The 22007-nt window shown below is 49.3% G+C and overlaps 1 protein-coding gene across 1 annotated transcript in view; it reads right to left on the bottom strand.

Annotated features, from left to right (window-relative positions):
• The window catches only part of LOC119967915, a 54779-nt gene that overhangs the window by 14493 nt on the left and 18279 nt on the right, over positions 1-22007 (bottom strand). Inside the window, exons 5-6 of the mRNA XM_038801012.1 lie at positions 21592-21693; positions 465-623 (exon numbers count right to left, since the gene is read on the bottom strand). Coding sequence (XP_038656940.1) covers positions 465-623; positions 21592-21693 — 261 coding nt within the window. The remainder of the gene's footprint in view (positions 1-464; positions 624-21591; positions 21694-22007) is intronic.

Genomic DNA, 22007 nt, shown 5'->3' on the forward strand with positions numbered 1-22007 from the left:
GGGACTTTGTTCTAACTTAGTTAAATCCTGCCCTATATAATTCTATGTAAACACACATCTTCACAGTGAATATGGGGCACGGCGACGCAGTGGTTAGCACTGGTCGATCCTGGCCCTGGGTCACTGTCCGCGTGGAGTTTGCACATTCTCCCCGTGTCTGTGTGGGTCTCAGCCCTACAACCCAAAGATGTGCAGGGTAGGTGAATTGGCCACGCTAAATTGCACCTTAATTGGGAAAAAAGAATTAGGCACTTTAAACTTTTAAAAATACAGCATTAATATAGGTAGCAAGTATAAATTTGGACAGGAATTTGTAAAAGCTTTGCTAAAAGTAAGGAGAGAATGTCCACCACTCAAAGGAGACTGAATATCATCCAATTATCTCCCTGCTCTCTATCTTGCTTCATCTGAAGACTTGATGTTGTCACCATGGGAGAAGTGTATAAAATCAGTTCCACACTCACTTTATAGAGCTCGGCATTTCCATAGATTCTGTTCCAAATATAACTTGTGTGTTGACCCACGTGATGTGAAGTAACAGCCAGAGGTTGCACAGTGCATGGCTCGTGTACTGCCACCGCATGCTGACGAAGTACGTCCATCACTTGGTTTGGGTCAGAGATCTAAGTGCACAGAAGTAAAACATCAGGCAGTCCATCTGTCCAAAGATTTTCTTTTAAACTGAACCTCAAAACACAGGTGATTAGGACAGTAAATAAGTGGTAGAATAAACGAGAGTGCACTGATACTGCCACTTTTTCATTCAGACAGAGCAGTGTTTGGGGTGAACAACAACACAGTGGCCATACAACCCAGGGCTCACAAGCCTGGGGTCCAGTAAAATCACAAGGTACGAACAGGTCATCAGAAAGTCACCTGTCTCTGGTATAAGTTCACACAGAGTTCACAGAGAGCTCAGAGGGAGTTCACAGAGAGTGCAATATAATTCTACCGTACAGTATTTCCTAATCAATCTGTGCTCCAATCAATAATTATGTACAGACGAATTCGGGAATATTGTCTCTTGCCTCGTAATAGAACCGAAGAAATAACAGCGCAAAAGGCAGCTATTCGATTAATCACCCTGCTTTAATTAAAATGATCTATCCTCCCCTTTCCTCAAATCCTTTTATTCATTTGTTTACATGGCTAGGAGGACGCCATATATAAAGATTTAAGTTGGGGTTTCATTAGAACATAGAACATAGAACGATACAGCGCAGTACAGGCCCTTCGGCCCTCGATGTTGCACCGACATGGAAAAAAAAACTAAATGCCATCTAACCTACACTATGCCCTTATCATCCATATGCTTATCCAATAAATTTTTAAATGCCCTCAATGTTGGCGAGTTCACTACTGTTGCAGGTAGGGCATTCCACGGCCTCACCACTCTTTGCGTAAAAAACCCACCTCTGACCTCTGTCCTATATCTATTACCCCTCAATTTAAGGCTATGTCCCCTCGTGCTAGCCACCTCCATCCGCGGGAGAAGGCTCTCGCTGTCCACCCTATCTAACCCTCTGATCATTTTGTATGCCTCTATTAAGTCACCTCTTAACCTTCTTCTCTCTAACGAAAACAACCTCAAGTCCATCAGCCTTTCCTCATAAGATTTTCCCTCCATACCAGGCAACATCCTGGTAAATCTCCTCTGCACCCGTTCCAAAGCTTCCACGTCCTTCCTATAATGAGGCGACCAGAACTGTACGCAATACTCCAAATGCGGCCGTACCAGAGTTTGGTACAGCTGCATCATGACCTCATGGCTCCGGAACTCAATCCCTCTACCAATAAAGGCCAACACACCATAGGCCTCTTCACAACCCTATCAACCTGGGTGGCAACTTTCAGGGATCTATGTACATGGACACCGAGATCCCTCTGCTCATCCGCACTACCAAGAATTTTACCATTAGCCAAATATTCCGCATTCCTGTTATTCTTTCCAAAGTGAATCACCTCACACTTCTCCACATTAAACTCCATTTGCCACCTCTCAGCCCAGCTCTGCAGCTTATCTATGTCCCTCTGTAACCTGCATTCTCAAGAGAACAAAGGACGTTAGGCACTCAAACCGAAGGACAACTGTGCTGATTAGAAATTAGTCTCTCTCTAAAACCTTAGCAACCACTCACCAAGCCAATGCACTGTAGTATTTGAATGGATAATAATAAAGTCTGTTTCATTGGATTAAAGTACAGCTGACAGTTCAAGAAAGCAGATAACTGGTATTCCAAAGCCAGAGAGAACAGAGATTAATAATTAATCCCTTGTCTCCGCTGCAGTATCATAGAATCTGCAGTGCAGAAGGAACTATTCGGCCCATCAAGTCTGCACCAGCCCTTGGAAAGAGCACCTTACTAAAGCCCACACCTCCACACTATCCCCGTAACCCAGTGAACCTACCTAACCTTTTTTGGACACTAAGGGCAATTTAGCGTGGCCAATCCATCCAACCTGCACATCTTTGGACTGTGGGAGGAAACCGGAGCACCCGGAGGAAACCCACGCAGACACGGGGAGAACGTGCAGATTTTGCACAGACGGTGACCCAAGCCGGGAATCGAACCTGGGACCCTGGAGCTGTGAAGCAACAGTGCTAACAACCGTGCCGCCCGCAGAAAGCAACAGAAATTGCAATGGGTCAGCCATGGCTAAGTTCTTCTATTTTCTTTTTTTTTTGTTTTCTTCCAAACCCTCCACCATTCCTCATCTATCCTCGGGAACTCCAGCACCCCAAGGAATTGCTTCATACCCTCCTCCCCAGCTGGGGGTTCCAATTTGTACAATCTATTGCAAAACTCCCGAAACACATCATTCACCCCTGCTGGATCCAAAACAAACTTCCCCCCCTGTAGCTTTTACTTTCCCAATCTTTCTCACCGCCTCCTGTTTCCTCAGCTGGTGAGCCAGCATCCTGCTAGCTTTTTCCCCATACACCACACCCTTTACCCTCCTCAGCTGTCCCTCCGCCTTACCTGTGGACAGGATCCAGCTGTAGTCTCTGACGCTGCTTCAGAAGCCCATCATCCGGAGACTCCGCGTATCTCCTGTCACCTACCAGCCTGTCCAACTCCGCCTGCTCAGTCTTCTCCCTATGTGCCCGAATTGAGATGAGTTGCCCCTAATAACTGCTTTCAGTGCCTCCCACACCACCCCCGCTGACCTTACCTGTGTCAGTGATCTTTCTATACCCCCGAGTGGCCTCCCTCACCCGCTCGCACACCTCCTCCTCCGCTAACAGCCCTACATCCAACCTCCATTGCGACCGCTGGGCATTTCCTTTGTTGACTTCCAGGTCTACCCAGTGTGGGTGTGGTCTGATACCACAATTGCTGAATATTCAGCATTCACCACCTCAGCCAGCAGCATGTGGTCCAACACAAAGAAGTCTATCTGGGAATTGTGTACATGGGAGTAGAATGAAAACTCCTTACTCCTTGGCCTCCCAAATCTCCACGGACCCCCCCCCCCCCCCCCCCCTCCTCCCCATAAACCCACGCAGCTCCATTGCCATAGCCAATATCTTCCCAGACCTGGAACTCGACCGATCCAGCCTCAGATCCAGGACCATGTTGAAATCTCCCCCGATAATCAGTTGATATGAATCCAGGTCCGGGATCTTCCCCAGCACCCGTCTGACAAACTCAACGACATCCCAGTTTGGGGAATATATATTTACCAATACCAGGGCCATTCCCTCCAACTTCCCACTAACCATAACATATCTACCCCCCCCCGGGTCCGTCTCTGTCTTCCCCACCTCTAATGCCACCAGTTTATTGACCAGGATTACCACCTCCCTCGTTTTAAAGTCTAATCCCGAATGAAACACCTGTCCAACCCATCCCTTCCTTAACCTAATCTGATCGCCCACCTTCAGATGTGTCTCCTGCAACATGGCCACGTCCGCCTTCAATTGCTTCAAGTGCACGAACACACGGGCCCTTTTGACTGGCCCATTCAGTCCCCGGACGTTCCATGTGACCAGTCTGGTTGCCCCCCCTTCGCCACCAACCCCCCCCCCACCCCCCCCTCCCCATAACCTCTCCTAGGCTAGTCTTCGGCCCATGTCCCGCAACTCCCCTGGCCAGCCAGGAACTAGCCCTCCCAGCTAGCCTGGCAGCCCCACCCATGGTGCCTAGCAACTCTCCCCCCCCCCCCCACCACTGGTTCCCCTTCCCCCCCCCGCTCTTTGTGCAAACAGTCAAAACAATGGCAAGAAGCAAAACAAAGAAACCATCCCTCCAAAGGTCCGAGCACAAAGGCCCACCCCTCCTCCCTTTACAAATTACTATATACCAGCCTAAATCGAACCGATTATGAGGAGAGGTTGAGTAGACTGGGACTGTACTCGTTGGAATTTAGAAGGATGAGGGGGGATCTTATAGAAACATTTAAAATTATGAAGGGAATAGATAGGATAGATGCGGGCAGGTTGTTTCCACTGGCGGGTGAAAGCAGAACTAGGGGACGTAGCCTCAAAATAAGGGGAAGTAGATTTAGGACTGAGTTTAGGAGGAACTTCTTCACCCAAAGGGTTGTGAATCTATGGAATTCCTTGCCCAGTGAAGCAGTTGAGGCTCCTTCATTACATGTTTTTAAGGTAAAGATAGATAGTTTTTTGAAGAATAAAGGGATTAAGGGTTATGGTGTTCGGGCCGGAAAGTGGAGCTGAGTCCACAAAAGATCAGCCATGATCTAATTGAATGGCGGAGCAGGCTCGAGGGGCCAGATGGCCTACTCCTGCTCCTAGTTCTTATGTTCTTATGTTTTTATGAAAACAACCAGTAAGAAACAAGCAAACTCCCCGAAATAAGTTCAAACAACACAGATCCAAAGTTTTACAAAACATAGTTCAGGTCTCCTCAGTCCAAACTCAAGAACCACCTTCTCCTGTCAGTCTATTTTCCTTCATGAAGTCCGCTGTCTCCTCCAACGAGCCAAAGTAACAAACCCAGACCCCATAGGTCACCCATAGCCGGACCGGGTACAGTAGTCCAAACCTTATGCCCTTTTTGTACAGGGCCGACTTGACCTTATTAAAGCTCGCTCTCCTTTTTGCTAGCTCTGCCCCCAGGTCTTGATACACCCAGATCTCAGCGTCTTCCCATGTACATCACCTTGTCTGCCTGGCCCACCTCATAATGCGTTGCTTGTCCAGGAACTGATGTAATCGCACCTCCATCGCCCTCAGCGGCCCACCCCCCTGGGGCTTGCGCATCAGTGCCCTGTGGGCCCGATCCACCTCCAGTGGTCGATCAAACGCACCTTCCCCAAGCAGCTTTTCCAACATCTTCCCCATATACGCACAACCATATACGATCCTTCAATTCCCTCCCGCAGACCCACAATCCGAATGTTCTGCCTCGGAGAACGATTTTCCAGGTCCTCCATTTTCTCCAGCAGCCTCTTCTGCTGGTCACGCAGCATCCCAATCTCTGCTGCCATCGAGGTGGACTGTTCCTCCTGTTCCCCCACCAGCTTGTCCAACCTTTGGATCGCCTGTCCCTGGGCTGCCAGTTTCTTCTCCACGCGGTCAACCACCACCTTGATCGAGTCCACCGCCCGGACCAGGGCCTCCGCACACTCTTTATGTTGTAGGGTGAACTTCTCATTTAAGAAGCTCACCAACTGTTCCATCGACCACTGATCAGGGGTCCGACCCTGTTCGCCCGCAGATTGTCTGCTCCTCACTTGCCACCACCCCCTGGTTCGTTCTTTTCCGATGACTTCTGGGCCTCAGCTCCGTAAACTGGGGGTCCCTTCCATCTGTTCTTGCTTCTACACCCTTTCTCTACAAATGTCCTGCAACAATCCGGCTTAAAGGCTGCACAAAGACGACCATGAGCAGGAGCTGCCAAATGTGCGACTGCAGACTCCATGGTCGCCACCGGAAGTCAGCCATGGCTCAGTTGACTATACTCTGGGATCTCTGTCAGAATGACGTGGATTCAAGTCCGATTCCAGAAACTTGGACCCATTACATAATATTTTGATACAATACTGAGGGGCTGCTATGCTGCTGCCGGTGCTGTCGGGAAAACCCTGTAATGGCCGCCTCAGAAGAGTCTGCCCTCTGGCAACAATTTCAGCTGCTGGTTCGAGAGTAGCCGGTCACTCAGGATGGTCGATGTCCAAAGCAGCCAATCTGAGTAAGGGTGAAAGGTTTCCTGTCCCAAAGGACAGCTCAATCTGTCCTCTCATGGTCACATTTACCATTAGCTTTTCAAAAAAACTTTCCAGGTTTTTTTTAAACCGACTCCATATTCTCAATCCCAATTGATAGGCTACTCAGCCAATGATTGCTGTTGTTCTGAGCAGGCCCAGTAGTACGCACCTTATCACGTGACCGGAGTCGGAGTCAGAGAGAGGTGTGCTGTGTATTCTGTCAAATTTGCCCAATTGCCCTGGATCCCCTGGGCTCCTACCTTCTTCATCAGTCTCCCATGTGGGACCCTGACAAAAGCCTTACTGAAGTCCATGTAGACTACATCAACTGCACCTCCCTCATCTACACATCTAATCACCTTGTAAAATTCAATCAAATTTATTAGCCATGATCTCCCCCTGACAAAGCCATGCTGACTATCCCTGATTAATCCTGGCCTCTCCAAGTGGAGATTAATCCTGTCCCTCAGAACATCTTCCAATAATTTCCCTACCACTGATGTTAGCCTGTAATTACATAATTTTTTTCCTACTTTCCTTCATGAATAACGGTACCACATTGATGCTCGATCAATGACTCCAGAAGTGAGATTGGACGACAATTGAAGGCTTTATTGGACTAGAATGTTTCCCCCAGCAGTGCCGAACTGCGTCAATTCCTGCTCAGCAAGGGCATTGCCTCGAGCAGGACGTGGCCCGCAAACCGTACCGGTCAACCATTCGGTCCATCTCCCGTTGGAAGACCGAGACTCCATTTGTGACACCGAAGGGAACCCTTAGGAAGTGGTAGAGCCGCCCATCTGCTTCGAATGCAGTGTATTTGCGGCCGCTAGGGCGGATGGGGAGCTGGTGGTAGGCGGATTTGAGGTCCATTGTGGAAAAGACGTTGTATAGTGCAATCTGATTGACCAGATCAGGGGCGAAATTCTCCGCGGACCGACGTGACGCCCATTTCCGGCGGGAAAAAGCGGTGCGGATGACTCTGGCGTCAGGGCCTTCTTTTAAGCCGGTAATCTCCATTCCTGAAAGGGCCAGCAGCGGACTGACGCGATACGCGTCAGTTTCACCCGCTGCGAAAGTGGCGAGTCCCGGCGTTTGTGTGGTGGGGAGAGAGAGACCCGGCGTTTGGGGGGGGAGGAGAAAGAGAGACCCGGCGTTTGGGGGGGGGGGGGGAGGAGAAGAGAAACCCGGCATTTGTGGGGGGGTTGCGGAATTGAGAGGAGAGGAGAGAGGGGAGAGGGAGGGAGAGAGGGAGGGAGGGAGGGGGGGATTGCTGCGTTGAGAGGAGAGGGGGGGCGGTTGCGGCGTTGAGAAGAGAGGAGAGGGGGGTTGCGGCGTTGAGAGGAGAGGAGAGGGGGGGTTGCGGCGTTGAGTTGAGAGGAGAGGGGAGAGGGGGGTTCCCTGCGTTGAGAGGAGGGGGGGTTGCGGCGTTGAGTTGAGAGGAGAGGAGAGGGGGGGGTTGCGGCGTTGAGTTGAGAGGAGAGGAGAGGGGGGGTTACCTGCGTTGAGAGGAGAGGAGGGAGAGAGGGGGGTTGCGGCATTGAGTTGAGAGGAGAGGAGCGGGGGGGGTTACCTGCGTTGAGAGGAGAGGGGGGGGTACCGGCGTTGAGAGAGGGGGGGGCAGCGTTGGAGGGGTAGGGGTGGTGAGGGGGGTAGGAGCGTTGGAAGGGGGTAGGGGTGTTGAGGAGGGGGTTGGGGTAGGGGGCAGCGGCGTGCAGGGGGGGGCGACGGATGCCCGGGGCCAACGCACCGTCACCCCCCCTGCACGCCGCTGCCCCCTACCCCAACCCCCCCTCACCACCCCTACCCCCTCCAACGCCCCTACCCCCCTCACCACCCCTACCCCCTCCAATGCCCCTACCCCTCCCCACCACCCCTACCCCCCCTCTCCACCACCCCACCCCCCTCCCCCCCTCCCCAACCCCTCTCCCCCCCTCACCACCACCCCCCTCCAAACGCCGCCCCTCCCTCTCTCAACGGCGGTACCCCCCCTCTCTCAACGCCGCAACCCCCCCCTCAACGGCGGTACCCCCCCTCTCAACGCCGGTACACCCCCCCCTCTCTCAACGCCGCAACCCCCCCTCAACGGCGGTAACCCGCTCTCTCTCTCAACGGCGGTACCCCCCCCATCAACGCCGCCCCCCCCCAAACGCCGCACCGCCCCTAACGGCGCACCCCCCCAAATGCCGCACCCCCCAAACGCCGCACCCCCCCAAACGCCGCACCCCCCCAAACGCCGCACCCCCCCAAACGCCGCACCCCCCCAAACGCCGCACCCCCCCCCCCCCCACACTCGCCCTAGGTCATCATCAATGGTTGACGCCGTTTTAAAGCTTCTCTGTTTTTCACCGACGTGACCCGTGGCCACGTCGGCAGGACTTCGGCCCATCCGGCCCGGTTGAAAGTAAAAAATCAATGACATCCCGCCGGCGCCAGCTGTTTTCAGAGGCTGCCGGCAGGATTTGCACAACGCCGGTTTTTGGCCGCTCGGGGAATAAAAAACCCGGCGGGAGCGGGAATAACGCCACCGCCGGCCGATTCTCCGACCCTGCGTGGGGTCGGAGAATTTCACGCCAGATATGCGGGGGAGAGGATACGCGTCGAGCTGTGTATACCTGTTGTTGGTCAGACTATAATCGATGACCATCATATGCTTCTCCCCGGTCTTTACAACCACTACTTGAGCTCTCCAGGAGCTGTTTCTAGCCTCGATAATACCTTCCTTCAGTAACCGCTGGACTTCCGACCTAATGAAGGTCCGGTCCTGGGCACTGTACCGTCTGCTCCTGGTGGTGACGGGTTTGCAATCCGGATGAAGTTCACAAAAAGGGAAGGCGGCTCGACCTTGAGGGTCGCAAGGCTGCAGACAGCGAAGGGGGTATAGGGTATAGTTAAACTTTAGAGGTTACATTGGAAATCTAACCCTAGGAGTGTGGCAGCGCAGAGGTGAGGGAGGACATAGAGGCGGAAATTTTTTAATTCCCTTCCCTGGACTGTGAGGTTCGCTACGCAGAACCCTGTGATCTCTACAGAGTGAGACCCGGAGGCCAGGGAGATTTGTTGATTAACTGGGTGGATGGGAAGAGAACAGCTCCTTACCGTGTTGGGGTGTATGAAGCTCTCTGTGCTCCCGGAGTCGATCAGGCAGGATGATTTATGCCCATTGATGAGCCCGGTCATTGTTGCGGTCGAGAGTGTTTGGGGTTGAGATTGGTCCAGGGTCACCGAGGCAAGCCGTGGCAAAAGCTGGAGGTTTTCTTTGGGTGATGCGTGGTCATCTGAATCGGGGTCCTGAGACTCCAGCCAAGATGGCGGCGCCCACTGGTCGCAAATGGCCAGGAGTGTGCAAGATGGCGGCGCCCATCCGTTGCACATGGTCCCTGGGGAACAAGATGGCGGCACCCGGGGCCCGCACGTAGCTCGGGAAAAGGAAGATGGCGGCGCCCTCTGGCCGCACATGGCTCGTGGGGAAGGTTGGAGTGGTGGTCCCGGTTCGCCCCCGGAGACCGCGGCGACCACCCGGGCCTGGCATACCACCACAAAATGGCCCTTTTTGCCGCACCCTTTGCAGGTGGAGGAGCGGGCCGGGCAGCGCTGCCGAGGGTGCTTGGCTTGCCCGCAAAAATAGCAGCAGGGTCCCCTGGGGTTGCCTGGTAGTCGCGCAGCACAAGTTTGTGGAGGGATGGGGGATGCATCGGAGTCGGCCGTGGGGGGGTTCCATGCTGCCCAAGGGGCTGTCGCGTGGTCGGGGATGTCCGCGCGGGCGTTTCGGGAGGCCACATCCAGGGAGCTAGCAAGGGCCCGTGCCTCCTTGAGACTTAGTGTCTCTTTCTCTAGCAACCGCTGGCGGATTTGGGAGGACAGCATACCTGCAATGAATGCGTCCCGGATTAAAAGTTCTGTGCAGTCGCTGCCCGAAACTTGCGGGCAGTTACAGTTCCTACCTAACACCAGGAGCGCACGGTAGAATTCTTCCAGCGATTCCCCGGGGATTTGTCGCCTCGTCGCTAGCAGATGTCGGGTGTAGACCTGATTCACTGGCCGAATGTAGTGTCCTTTCAACAGGGTCATCGCGGCCTCGAAATCGTCCGCATCCTCGATGAGGGTGTAGGTCTCTGGGCTCACCCTCGAGTGAAGAACTTGCATCTTCTGGTCCTCCGTGGGTGTAGTTGTGGCCATCCTGAGGTACCCGTTGAAGCACGCCAGTCAGTGTTTGAAAGTTGCCGCTGCGTTTGCTGCGTGGGGGCTGAGTTGCAGACACTCCGGTTTGATTCGGAGCTCCATTCTTTAAAAACGAATCCAATAAATTGATGCTCAATCAATGACTCCAGAAGCGAGATTGGACGACAATTGAAGGCTTTATTGGACTAGATGTTTCCCCCCAGCAGCGCAGGTACAGAATGCAGCTGCTAGGGAGACACAGGCTCTTACATTCCGCCTTACTGGGCGGAACCAGCAGGCAGGCTTCACCAATGATCTTGCTGTCTCAGGTACCTCCCACACCAATGGTCTTACAGCATCAACCTGGGTGCCGTAATACCCCTAATACCCGACTACCACACACATGAGCTGTCCTCCAATCCTGTGACACTTTCCTGTGGCCAGAGAGAATTTGAAAATTAATATTGGAGTCACTGCAATCTCCTCTCTTGCTTCAAACACCAGTCTAGGATAAATCTCATCTGGGCCTTTATCCAGCCCACTAAAACCGCTAACACCTCCTCCGTCTCAATGCTAATCTCTTCAATTATATCACAGTCTCCTCTCGGGCATCCATTATTCTCAGCCCCCTGTATTTGTCATAAGCCTCCCATTTTGTTCATTCCCCAAAACAGTATTACCCTTAACATCCGGGGTTCTCGGGACCTTTTGGTCCCACCCTTTACCTTTTGCGCTTTGAAGTTGTGTACTCCCTGTGCCTGCAGGAGTGAAACTTTCAGATAAGTACCTGTACGTTAATTTTAATGTTTTCTGTATTTCCCTTCCCCTTCCGATCTCTTGCCTAAAATCCTTACGGTAAGGTGAGAAGATTGGAATGCCTTCAGTCGGAGCCCAGGAGAGGGGAGTGCAAACATTGCCAAACACTGGGGGCTAGCGGTACTGGGAGAGGCGCTCAGTGTTGTAATAATGTCCAGAGTGGGGAACCAGACTCGAAAGACTGTTTCTGAGGTGAGGGGGTGGGGGTTTGTGGGGGAGCAAGGTCAGGGGGTAGTATTTTGGGGTAGGATGAGTTTGTAGGGCATGGGTAGAGTTTGGGGATGCTTAGCACCATTAAATTAAATACTGTACAGGTACTGCAATATGCAGGACATGTTAATGGGGGTGGGGCAGTCACTAAAATAGTGTTATCATCTGCAGGGAGTTATAAATAGCCAATGGAATATTTTCCTGTCAAATTAATAATGTTGTATGATGCTGTTAAAGTAAAATTTGCACCCTCTGGTTTGTTTAATAAGTCGCGTTGAGATGAACTATAAGATGCACACGAGCTAACGTTATATTTCTTCATTTTTTTTTCTTTATTCTTTCATGGGATGTGGGCGTTGCTGACACGGCCAGTATTTGTTACACATCCCTAATTATTCTTGAACTGAATGGCTTGCTCAGCCATTTCAGATGGCAGTGAAGAGCCAGCAACATTGCTGTGGGTCTGAAGCCACATGTAGGCCAGACCAGGTAAGGCCGGCAGATTTGCCTCCCTCAAGGGCTTAGTGAAACAGGTGGGCTTTTACAACAATCAATGATAGTTCCATAGTCACCATTACTGAGACTAGCTTTACATTCCAGATTAATTAAACAAATTTAAATTCCACCGTCTGCTCTGATGGGATTTGAAGACACATCCTGTAAAAGTAAAAATGGGAAAATATGTCATTTGAAACATGGAAGTCTGGCAAAACCTCACCTAAGAAAATGCAGGGGAAAATCCCACGAAGGGTTAACAGCAGCTGCAAAAAGAAGGTTTTGAAATGCAGATAGCCTTTATCAAACATGTTAAACTTGTGACTATTCAAGCTGTAAAACTGATGTATGTCTTTTAAGTCACAGCACATTGAACTTCTAGTTATATGGAAAAAGCAATATTTTGCACCTTCTTTGAAGTTAATTATTTTACTAAGCAGCTAAAAAACAATTGCTAGGATCTTCAGTTGAATTGGGTGACAAATGTTTAAGTGTGAAATTCTGCTGACACCAGATGAATATGGGAAGCTGGACACAATGTGACAACGGGAACACAGGTTGACCCCAAATCGGAGTCAGAGTTCTGAGCTAAGGGCACTATTTGATAATAAAGCAACTTTAGAAATGACAGAAACCAGATGTAACGCCCCTCTGGGATCAAAGCACTTTTGAACATCACAAAGGAAACAATGTAATCAGAGTTTGATGAGCTGCAGTCATGCTCAATATGAATACATAGTTGTGTTAAAATAATTCAGATTAAAGGTGCCTTGTACAATCAAGCGTAAAATAAAGTTATTTTACGATAATGTCATATAAACTTAATAACTGCTAGAAGGTGAATATAAACCCTAAAAAAGAGGACAACCAGCAGAGTCAACTCTCAAAGCTCGGTCATGGGAAGAATAGAACATAGCAACCGAGGAGAACAGCGAATCTATCTGAGGAAGACCAAAAGTTAAAGAAGAGAGATTGTCAAGGTGGACCTGAAGGTCTATTCAACCAACCAGGAGAATCTAGAAGCAAGATCTTTATACTTTTCTAAAGTAAAGTCAGTGATTGCATCTTTTAAAAGAAAAAATATAACAATAAAATAACGTAAAGTTTTAACCTGAAACAGTGGTTACTACAAAGTCTACTTTAATACTTAATAATGCGGGACCCAGGATCGATGCTACTAAGTGGTAAGTAGATAAAATTCTTCTATGTAGATGTGGGTTATACCGGAGGATAACCTGAAAATATAGTTTGACCCGAATAGCACCCATGTAAGTCTGCATAGGAGTCAGGGAGTGAGAATCCCTGTTCACCATTTAGAATGTCTTATTGACCCTTTTTGGTATAGGGGGAATTCTAAGAATAGTGGTGAGGTTTTTACTTCAATCCTCAGAACATCCTGCAAAAGAGTGTCATAAGAATAACAAATTTTATATTTCCAAGGTCACGGCTTTTATAAATTATACTCAGACAAGGAAGGAAATATTTATTTTTAGGACGGGGTTCACGAGATTTGTTGTTTTCATGAATAGGGTTCTCTGGACGTTAATGTTTTTACAGCCTTATTTTCAAATGAGAGGAATCAGCATAGCGAATAGGGAAAGTGAAGTATGAAAGATAATTCACAAGTAACAGGCGATATCTCTCCTGGACTTACCCAGTTAATAAACCTGGAGTGAAATCACAATATTTTGTTCATAGAACATAGAACATTACAGCGCAGTACAGGCCCTTCGGCCCTCAATGTTGCGCCGACCTGTGAAACCCCTGTAAAGCCCATCTACACGATTTCATTATCATCCATATGTTTTATCCAATGACCATTTGAATGCCCTTAGTGTTGGCGAGTCCACTAATGTTGCAGGCAGGGCATTCCATGCCCTTACCACTCTCTGACATCTGTCCTATATCTATCGCCCCTCAATTTAAAGCTATGTCCCCTCATGCTAGACATCACCATCCAAGGAAAAAGGCTCTCACTGTCCACCCTATCTAATCCTCTGATCATCTTGTATACCTCAATTAAGTCACCTCTTAACCTTCTTCTCTCTAACGAAAACAGCCTTCAGTCCCTCAGCCTTTCCTCATAAGATCTTCCCTCCATACCAGGCAACATTCTGGTAAATCTCCTCTGCATCCTTTCCAATGCTTCCACATCATTCCTATAATGCGACAACCAGAATTGCATGCAATACTCCAAATGTGGCCGCACCAGAGTTTTGTACAGCTATCACAGTTCAAGTATCACAGAATATTTTGAAAAATGTGAATAAGAGCAACAAACGTGTGGATTAGTGCAAAACGCAAAACAAGGGACTTCTGGTGGCATGTAGGTGGAGGTCACACGTTAGTAGGCTCCCTATTCACCCAATCTTTGGGGAGTATTTGTGGGTAAACTTATCCCAATAGAGTTGTGGACACTAGAGGGTGTTGAAATTCCAAAGAAAGAATATTGGGAGAAAAGGAGCGAATGCTAGTCCACCGGCAGATTCGACAATGCTGCGGGATGCGTTTGGAGGAACGATGGCGGAAGCTAGCTCGCTGGGTGGGGCTGCGCCCATTGCAGTGGATATTCTGGCCCAGGTGATTGTGGGGCGGTTTGAGCAACAATTTGCCAAATATTTTGAGCAGCAAGGGAAGGAGATAATGGAAACTCTTAAGAAATTGATGGAGGCGAGGGGTGATGGAAATGAAGGATCTATTTCCAGAAGGGCAGTTTGTGAGTTTGGAGGAGTTGGGGGAGAAGTTCGGGATCCCGGGCTGGGGGTGGTTTTCAGGTATAAACAGGTGTGGGGTTTCGCGTAAAAGGTTTTTCTGACTTTTTCTGTGGCACCACCTTCCTCTTTGTTGGAGGAGGTGCTGTCGGTGATGGGGCTTGAGGAGTGGAGGGGGGGATCATCTCGATGATCTAGGGGAGGATTCTGGAGGAGGATGTGGTGTCTCTGGAGGGAGTTAAGACCAAGTGGGATGAGGAGCTGGGGATAGGTTTGCGGTGTGAGGCTGCGGAGGGTGAATGCCTCAACCTCATATGCGAGGCTGGGATTGTTACAGCTAAAGGCTGTAGAGAGAGCATACCTGACAAGGTCAAGGATGAGCCAATTGTTTGAAGGCTTAGAGGATATTTGTGAGCGGTAAGGGAGGGACCCGGCCAATCACGCACATATGTTCTGGTCCTGCCCTAAGTTGGAGAAATTCTGGAGGCGGTTCTTCAGCACCATATCAGCGATCTTGCAAGTGGATTTGGAGCCCAGTCTCCTGGAGGCCAAATTTGGGGTGTTGGACTTGCCAGGGCTGTAGTCAGGGAATGGGGGCAGATGACTTAGTCTTCACCTCGCTGATTACTTGCAAGCGGGTCTTGTTGATTACGTTGGATTACGCCCTCCTTGCTGTCACAGAGTGTGGTGCCGGTGATGGACATGGAGGGGGGGGGGCACCTCGGGGATTTATGGGATGATTTTGGAGGAAGATATGGCACCACTGGAGGAGGTTAAGGCTAAGTGGGAGGAGAGGTTCGGAATGGTGCCGGAAGAGGGGGTGTGGTGTGAAGCATTGCGTAGGGTGAACGCCACGACTTTGTGTGTGAGATTAGGGTTGATTCAATTAAAGGTGATGACTAGGGCACATTTAACGAGGTTGAGGAAGAGCCAGCTGTTTGGAGGAGTGGGGGATAAGTGTGAGCGGTGTGTGTGTGGGGGGGGCAATCATGTTCATATGTTCTGGTCTTGCCCTGAACTGGGGAGGTTTTAGGGCTCGTTCTTCAGCACCATGTTGGCAATCTTGCAAATGGATTTGGAGCCCAATCCCCTAGGGACCACATTTGGGGTGTCGGACCTGCCGGAGCTACAGATGGGGGCAGGAGCGGATGTTTTAGCCTTTGCCTCACCGATTGCCCACAGGTGGGTCCTGTTAGGGAGGAGGTCAGTTTCTCTGCCCTGTGCCTCAGTGTGGCTGGGAGGCTTATTGGAATTCCTATACCTTGAAAAAGTTAACTTCACCTTGAGAGGGGTGATCGAGGGGTTCCATAAAAGATGGCGTCTGTTCATTCTATATTTCAAAGAGTTGGTCACTGTCAGCTGCTAGGCATGCAGGAAGGACTAGGGTTTTGGAAGGGTGGGTGTTTCCTTTTTTGTACTAGTTCTGTTTGGGGTGGGGGTGTTTTCTTTATTATGTCTAAAAAGTTAAAAACTTAATTAAAATATTGCAAAAAGAAAATGCAAAACAGGTTGTTAGCCCAGTTAGGCTGAGGCTCATGTATATTAGAAAACTAAAACTACTTTGGCAACCCAATAATTAATTAATTGGTATACTATTGCACTGTTCCAAGTGATTTTGAGATATAGATATCAATCCAGGATTCTCTATACAGAAAATGTATGTCCTTGAGGCATCAAATAGTTCCAAAAACATGAGGTAAGTGTAGAAAGATTCAACCTGTGCCACCGACATAGACCTATCTACAGGCCATTAAGGAATAACTCAGGAACCTGCCCACAGTCTTAACTGGGCAGTGGCATGTGACAGAATAGATATTAAATTATTGAAAGTTAATTGCCCTGCCACATCATTCGATAATGTTTAAAATGCGATTAGCTTATGGCATGCCTTCACTATTTTGTCTACCACAAGAATATGATGCTTAATGCACCCTCCGCACTTAGAACTGGTCTGTTGTCAACATGGGAATGAGAGACAGAATCCATTTAGACTGAGCCTGTTTTGAATTGGGGAAAAATAATTGAGTGAAAACCTGGTTGTGTACAGAAAATTGACATAATCTATTACTTCCACTGGCTACGTATTATGATTATAAAGAAAATCAGACTGGCACAAAGAAGAATAACATGCACAGCAACACAGTGATAGATCCTAGGCCAACATTTATCATCCATCTCTAATTGGCCTTGAGAAGATGGTGGTGAGCTGCCTTCTCCTGTCTACTGTCGCAATTTTGATGCACCTTAATGGCATTCTGGGTATTTCCACAGAGCAGGTTAGAGTCAAATTGCTGTGGCTCTAAAGTTTCATTTAGGCCAGGCCCACGTAAGGACAGCACATTTTCTTCCCAAAAGGACAAAGTGAACCAGTATTTTTAACAACAATACAGTGATTTGTTGGTCACCATTACTGATACCAGCTTATTGACCGAATTTTAATTCCCTAACAGCTGTGGTGGGATTTGAACACAAGTCATGATTCCGGGCCCCTGGATTAATACTGCGGTACTGTAACCACTGAGCTACTGTACCTTTTACCTGCAGGGGCAGTAGCAACAGTTTGAGGGATTTAATCACCCTTACAATTTCTAATCATATAGGTTTTATTTTCCGATGTCGCGTAATCTCTCATAAGTGTTTGGAAATTTTGCGCATGCAAAGTATAGTTATCTGCTTTCAATTGTAATAAACATTACATCAGTTCTCATTTGGGCCACACGGTGGAGCAAGTCACCACTGGAGTGAAATAACACCACAAGCTCAATGTATCGAGTGCAGGTTGAGCAATATGCTTTGTAAACAACGCTTTTCTTTTTTGTGCTCGTGCATTAGCACATAAATACGCAAGTCTTCTTTCATAATTCAATAGGAAGCTATTTTTAAAAAAATCTACAGCATTTAAGCCACTTCATAATGCAAAGGACACATCTACACCATGTGACACTCAGGTGCCCATGTGGCCGCCGTATCAACACAAAAGCGTTTGGTCTAATATTATTTGGCCCTCATTTACCCTACCAGGTGGAACAGTGCTGTGATATGCTTGCGAATAGTAATATTGCATACACTCAGCAATGCAACCTCCTACCAGCAGGTGATGTCAGACTTCAGTCATGTGACATCCGGCTATCGTCAAGGACAAACGCACATCGGGTAGTTCCTGAGCAACCTAGTCTGTATAACATTCTGTATGTTATCCTTCCATGTGTTAACTAATAAATCATAGAAAGTCATCAGCAGTTCTGTATGAATCATTGCAAGGACAATGATTGTTGTGCAGGAACTGCACAAAATTCCCAATGGATCACTTTAGTGCTGTGGTCTTACTTTTTGCACAGCAAGTTGCTACGTGAATAGGTCAGAGGCTGGGAATTGTGCAGTGAATAACTCACTTCCTAGATCCCCAAAGCCTGTCCACCATCTACAAGACACAAATCAAGAATGTGATGGAACACTCTCCACTTGAATGAGTGCAGCTCCAAAAACACTCAAGAAGCTCCACACCATCCGGGACAAAACGGCCCACCTGTTGGCACCCCATTCACCACTGACACAGAGCGACAGCAGAATGCACCATCCAACATGTAACAGGGCAGGTGGATACAGTGGTTAAGAAGGCATATGGTACACTTGCCTTTCTTAACTAAGGCATAGGGTTTAACAGTGTAAAACATTGGTTAGGCCACAGCGAGAGTATTGTGTGCAGTTCTGGAATTCACATTATCGGAGGGATGTGATAGCACTGGAAATGGTGCAGAGGAGATTTACCAGGAAAAGTTTGACAGGCCAGGCATTTTTGTACATCATTGCATAAACATGCGGTATTAAAGTCCTTGAAGTTAAATGTTGCCACACGAGTGGCTGTTGAGTCACAAAAAGTGATGTGTCACAGGTGTCAAGCGCTGAGTCGCCAGACAGAAAATCTGCCAATTATTACACTAAATTCAACTTTACTTTTGAGAGGCCAGTCTCAGCTGTATTGAATATTTGTTCGGCAGTAATGTTGGGTTCCTGAACAAGCTTTTCAAAAACTTTAGCACAACGTTGTTTAGCACTTTCTTCATCAGCACTTCTCTCCATTTACGGCAAGTTTACGAATATAATGGGCGGGATTCACCGTTCCCCGACGCCGAAATCAGAGGCAGGGCCAGTTTGCCGCCAGTTTTGTGTGACAGCTGCGGACTGTGCCCAGCGCCACCACAGTCAAGCGGGAGCCATGCTGCTGATCGGGGGAGGGGTGGGGCCTACAGCGAGGGCTGGGGAGACTGCGGGGAGTGGCCAGGGGAGCACTATTTTGCAGGTCGGGTCCTCGCATGGCCGGTGCCATGTTTTATGGCTCGGCCGCTGCAGATTGACGCTGTGCACATGCGCGGCCACAGACCTGGCCATTCTCCAGCCACTTATATCATGGGAGCTGGGAGTTTTACTTGGCGCAGCTGATAGCCCCTCACCGGGCACAGCATTGGTGAGGGGTTGCCGCCAATTCTTTTTGTTGTAAAATGCCACAGTTCCTCCGCCGGCATCAACACTTAGTCTCAGAAACGGTGAATCCAGCCCCATGTCTATCCTTGAATCTGTTGAGCCACCCAGGAGTTCACAAGGCTCCTTAATTCCTATCTGCTCAGAAAACCAATTAGCCTTCTTCATTGTCAGCAATCCACAGAGTGGCTTGCCTTCACTGCGTTGTTTCTTGAACTACCTCAAACACGACATTGTCTAATTCCACCTTACCCATTTTCTTTTTCAACCTGCTTTATTGGACTCGGTTTCTCTGTAGAAATTACTTATTTGCTCTTTCTTAATTAGCCTTTAAGTCGTACAAAGTGGGGAATCCAATGCTGTATTCTCTAATGAGTTTGCTTGCTGCTTCACCTGCATCCAAGGGTCGGTGAGGACTCTATGGGCCGAATGGCCTCCTTCTGCACTGTAGGGATTCTATGATCCTATAAAGAAACACCGTAGTAGTTCCACTTTCTTTTTGCAAATTGTAAGTGAAACTCGTTTCTTTGTCGTCAGCAATGATGAGGATGTAAAATGTTGAGATCATTTCGTGGAGGCTGTGGGAAATAAATTGATTATTGAACAGGGAACTGTGTGTTCAGGTGATGGTTGAGTGGAGCAGCCAGTGCCACAACATGCCTAACTGTCCGTTTACAACCCAATCACTCCCATTCCGTAAAACCGGCATTCCCGGCAAAACGTAAAAACCGGGTTTACCAGTATCATGTTTAAAATTGGACAGGTGTGTGTTACCCACAAACAACAAGACAAACTCAATCTGGCCAAATACTACTCCAATGATTCTGAATCACCAGCAAAGTAGTGGAGGGGGTCATTGACAGGACTATCAGTGACTCACAAATTAATAATACTCAAAATAAAAGTGGAAACTTTAATCACATATGGCTCCCTTCATCAATGTTCACTTTGGGATCCGCCAGGACCTCATTAAAAGTTTCAACCAATTATGGGCACAAGAGCTGAACTCCAGAGGTTAGGCTACTATCTTCGATATGTAGACAACATTTGACTGACCGCGGTGTCAAGGAGTCTGAGTAAAATTGAAATCAATGGGAATCAGACGGCAAACTCTCCAGTGGTTGGAGTTGTACTTCGCACAAAGAAAGATGGTTGTGGTTTTTAAAGGCCGATCCTAGATCCAGGACATCGCTGAAGGAGTTCTTCAAAATAGCATCATAGGCCTAATTATCGTTCGCTATGTCATCAATGATCTCCCCTCCATAAGGTCAGATGTAAAGATGTTTGCTGAAATTTACACAGGGTTCAGTTCGATTCACATTTCTTAAGGTATTGAGGTACATGCTCGCATCCACTCTCTCCACCACCCGCGGATTATGGCTGCAGTGTGTACTAGCTACAGGGTGCATTGCAGTCATTTACCACAGCCTCTTCTGCAGCACCTCCACGACTTCCACCACCCAAGAAGGACATATGTAGCAGGGGCATGGGAGCGCTGCCACTTCCAAGTTCCCTCTAAGTCTCACACCATCTAAATTAAACATACATCATCTCTTTTGCATCAGCACTGGGTGAGAATCCTAATCCAACTAGTCTGTGCTCCACACGAGATCACTTGAGCTGATCTCAGTTCGACACAGGGTGATGCCTAGCTGGAGTTCAGCCCTGCCTAACGAGATAAGAGTTTCCTCTCCTCAGCATGTGAGATTCTGGGCAGGATTCTCCCTACCCGGCGGGGGGGGGGATCCCGGCGTAGCGGAGTGATGCCAACCACTCCGGAGTCGGGCCTCCCCAAAGATGCAGAATTCTCCGCACCTTTAGGGGCCAAGCCCTCACATTGAGGGGCTAGGCCCGTGCCGGAGCGATTGGCACCACGCCGACTGTCGCCAAAACCGGCTCCAGCGGCCTTTGACACCCGCTGCCCGGGCTGGCCGAAAGGCCTTCGCCGGTTCGTGCATGCGCCAGTGCGTCAGCTGCCGCTGACGTCACCATCGGCGCATGCGCGCTGGGGTGTCTCTTCCGCCTCCGCCATGGTGGAGGCCATGGCGGCAGCGGACGAAAAATAGTGCCCCACGGCACTGGCCCACCCACCGATCGGTGGGCCCTGATCGCGGGCCTGGATACCGTGGGGGCACCCCCCGGGGTCCGATCGGCCAGCGCCCCCCCCCCCAGGACCCCGGGGGCCCGCTCGCGCCGCCGATCCCGCCACCACCAGAGGTGGTTCAAGCCACGCCGGCGGGAGAAGCCCCCCCCGGCGGCGGGACTTCGGCCCATCGCGGGCCGGAGAATCGCCGTGGGGGGCACGCCGATTGGCGCAGCGTGATTCCCGCACCCGCCGATTCCCGGGTGGCGGAGAATTTCTGCCACGGCGGGGGCGGGATTTTCGGCGCCCCCGGGCGATTCTCCGACCCTGCGGGATGTCGGAGAATTTCGCCCTCTATCTGAAATAGTTGCCATGTCAGCTCAAGCCTTGGGGTACTTTTACATTAGAGGTGCTGTGCCAGCACAGGTTTCTGCAATCATCCGTCACGTGTCGGGTGTTTACCTGGAAAAACTGCGACTGCATTCTCAAAATTTCATCCATGTTCTTCTGCTGTTGCAGTTTAGTCATGATTTTCTGCTGCCAAGGATCTTGTTTCGGTTTGATCTAATCAACAAAACATAATTGCGAGATCCAGATAAAATGCGGTACAAAACAAAAGCAGTGATTCTGGTTAATCTGATCCGTAGGAAGCAGGAGCAACAAACAATGTTGGGATACACAGATATAAGCAACTCTGGTAATCACTTGTACTGACCATTCTGGGCTGAAACCCCACAAATAAAGAAAGCCATTCTGTCTATCAGGTGGGGGTGATAATGTGGAGGAGCAGAGGGCGGGGAAAGGAGAACAAAACTCCCATTTTGTCCAGTTTTATGAAGTAACTATCAGTTGATGTGCCACTGAGAATAGCCATGAAG

Source organism: Scyliorhinus canicula, chromosome 6 (genome assembly GCF_902713615.1).
Source record: "Scyliorhinus canicula chromosome 6, sScyCan1.1, whole genome shotgun sequence".
Lineage (NCBI taxonomy): Eukaryota > Metazoa > Chordata > Chondrichthyes > Carcharhiniformes > Scyliorhinidae > Scyliorhinus > Scyliorhinus canicula.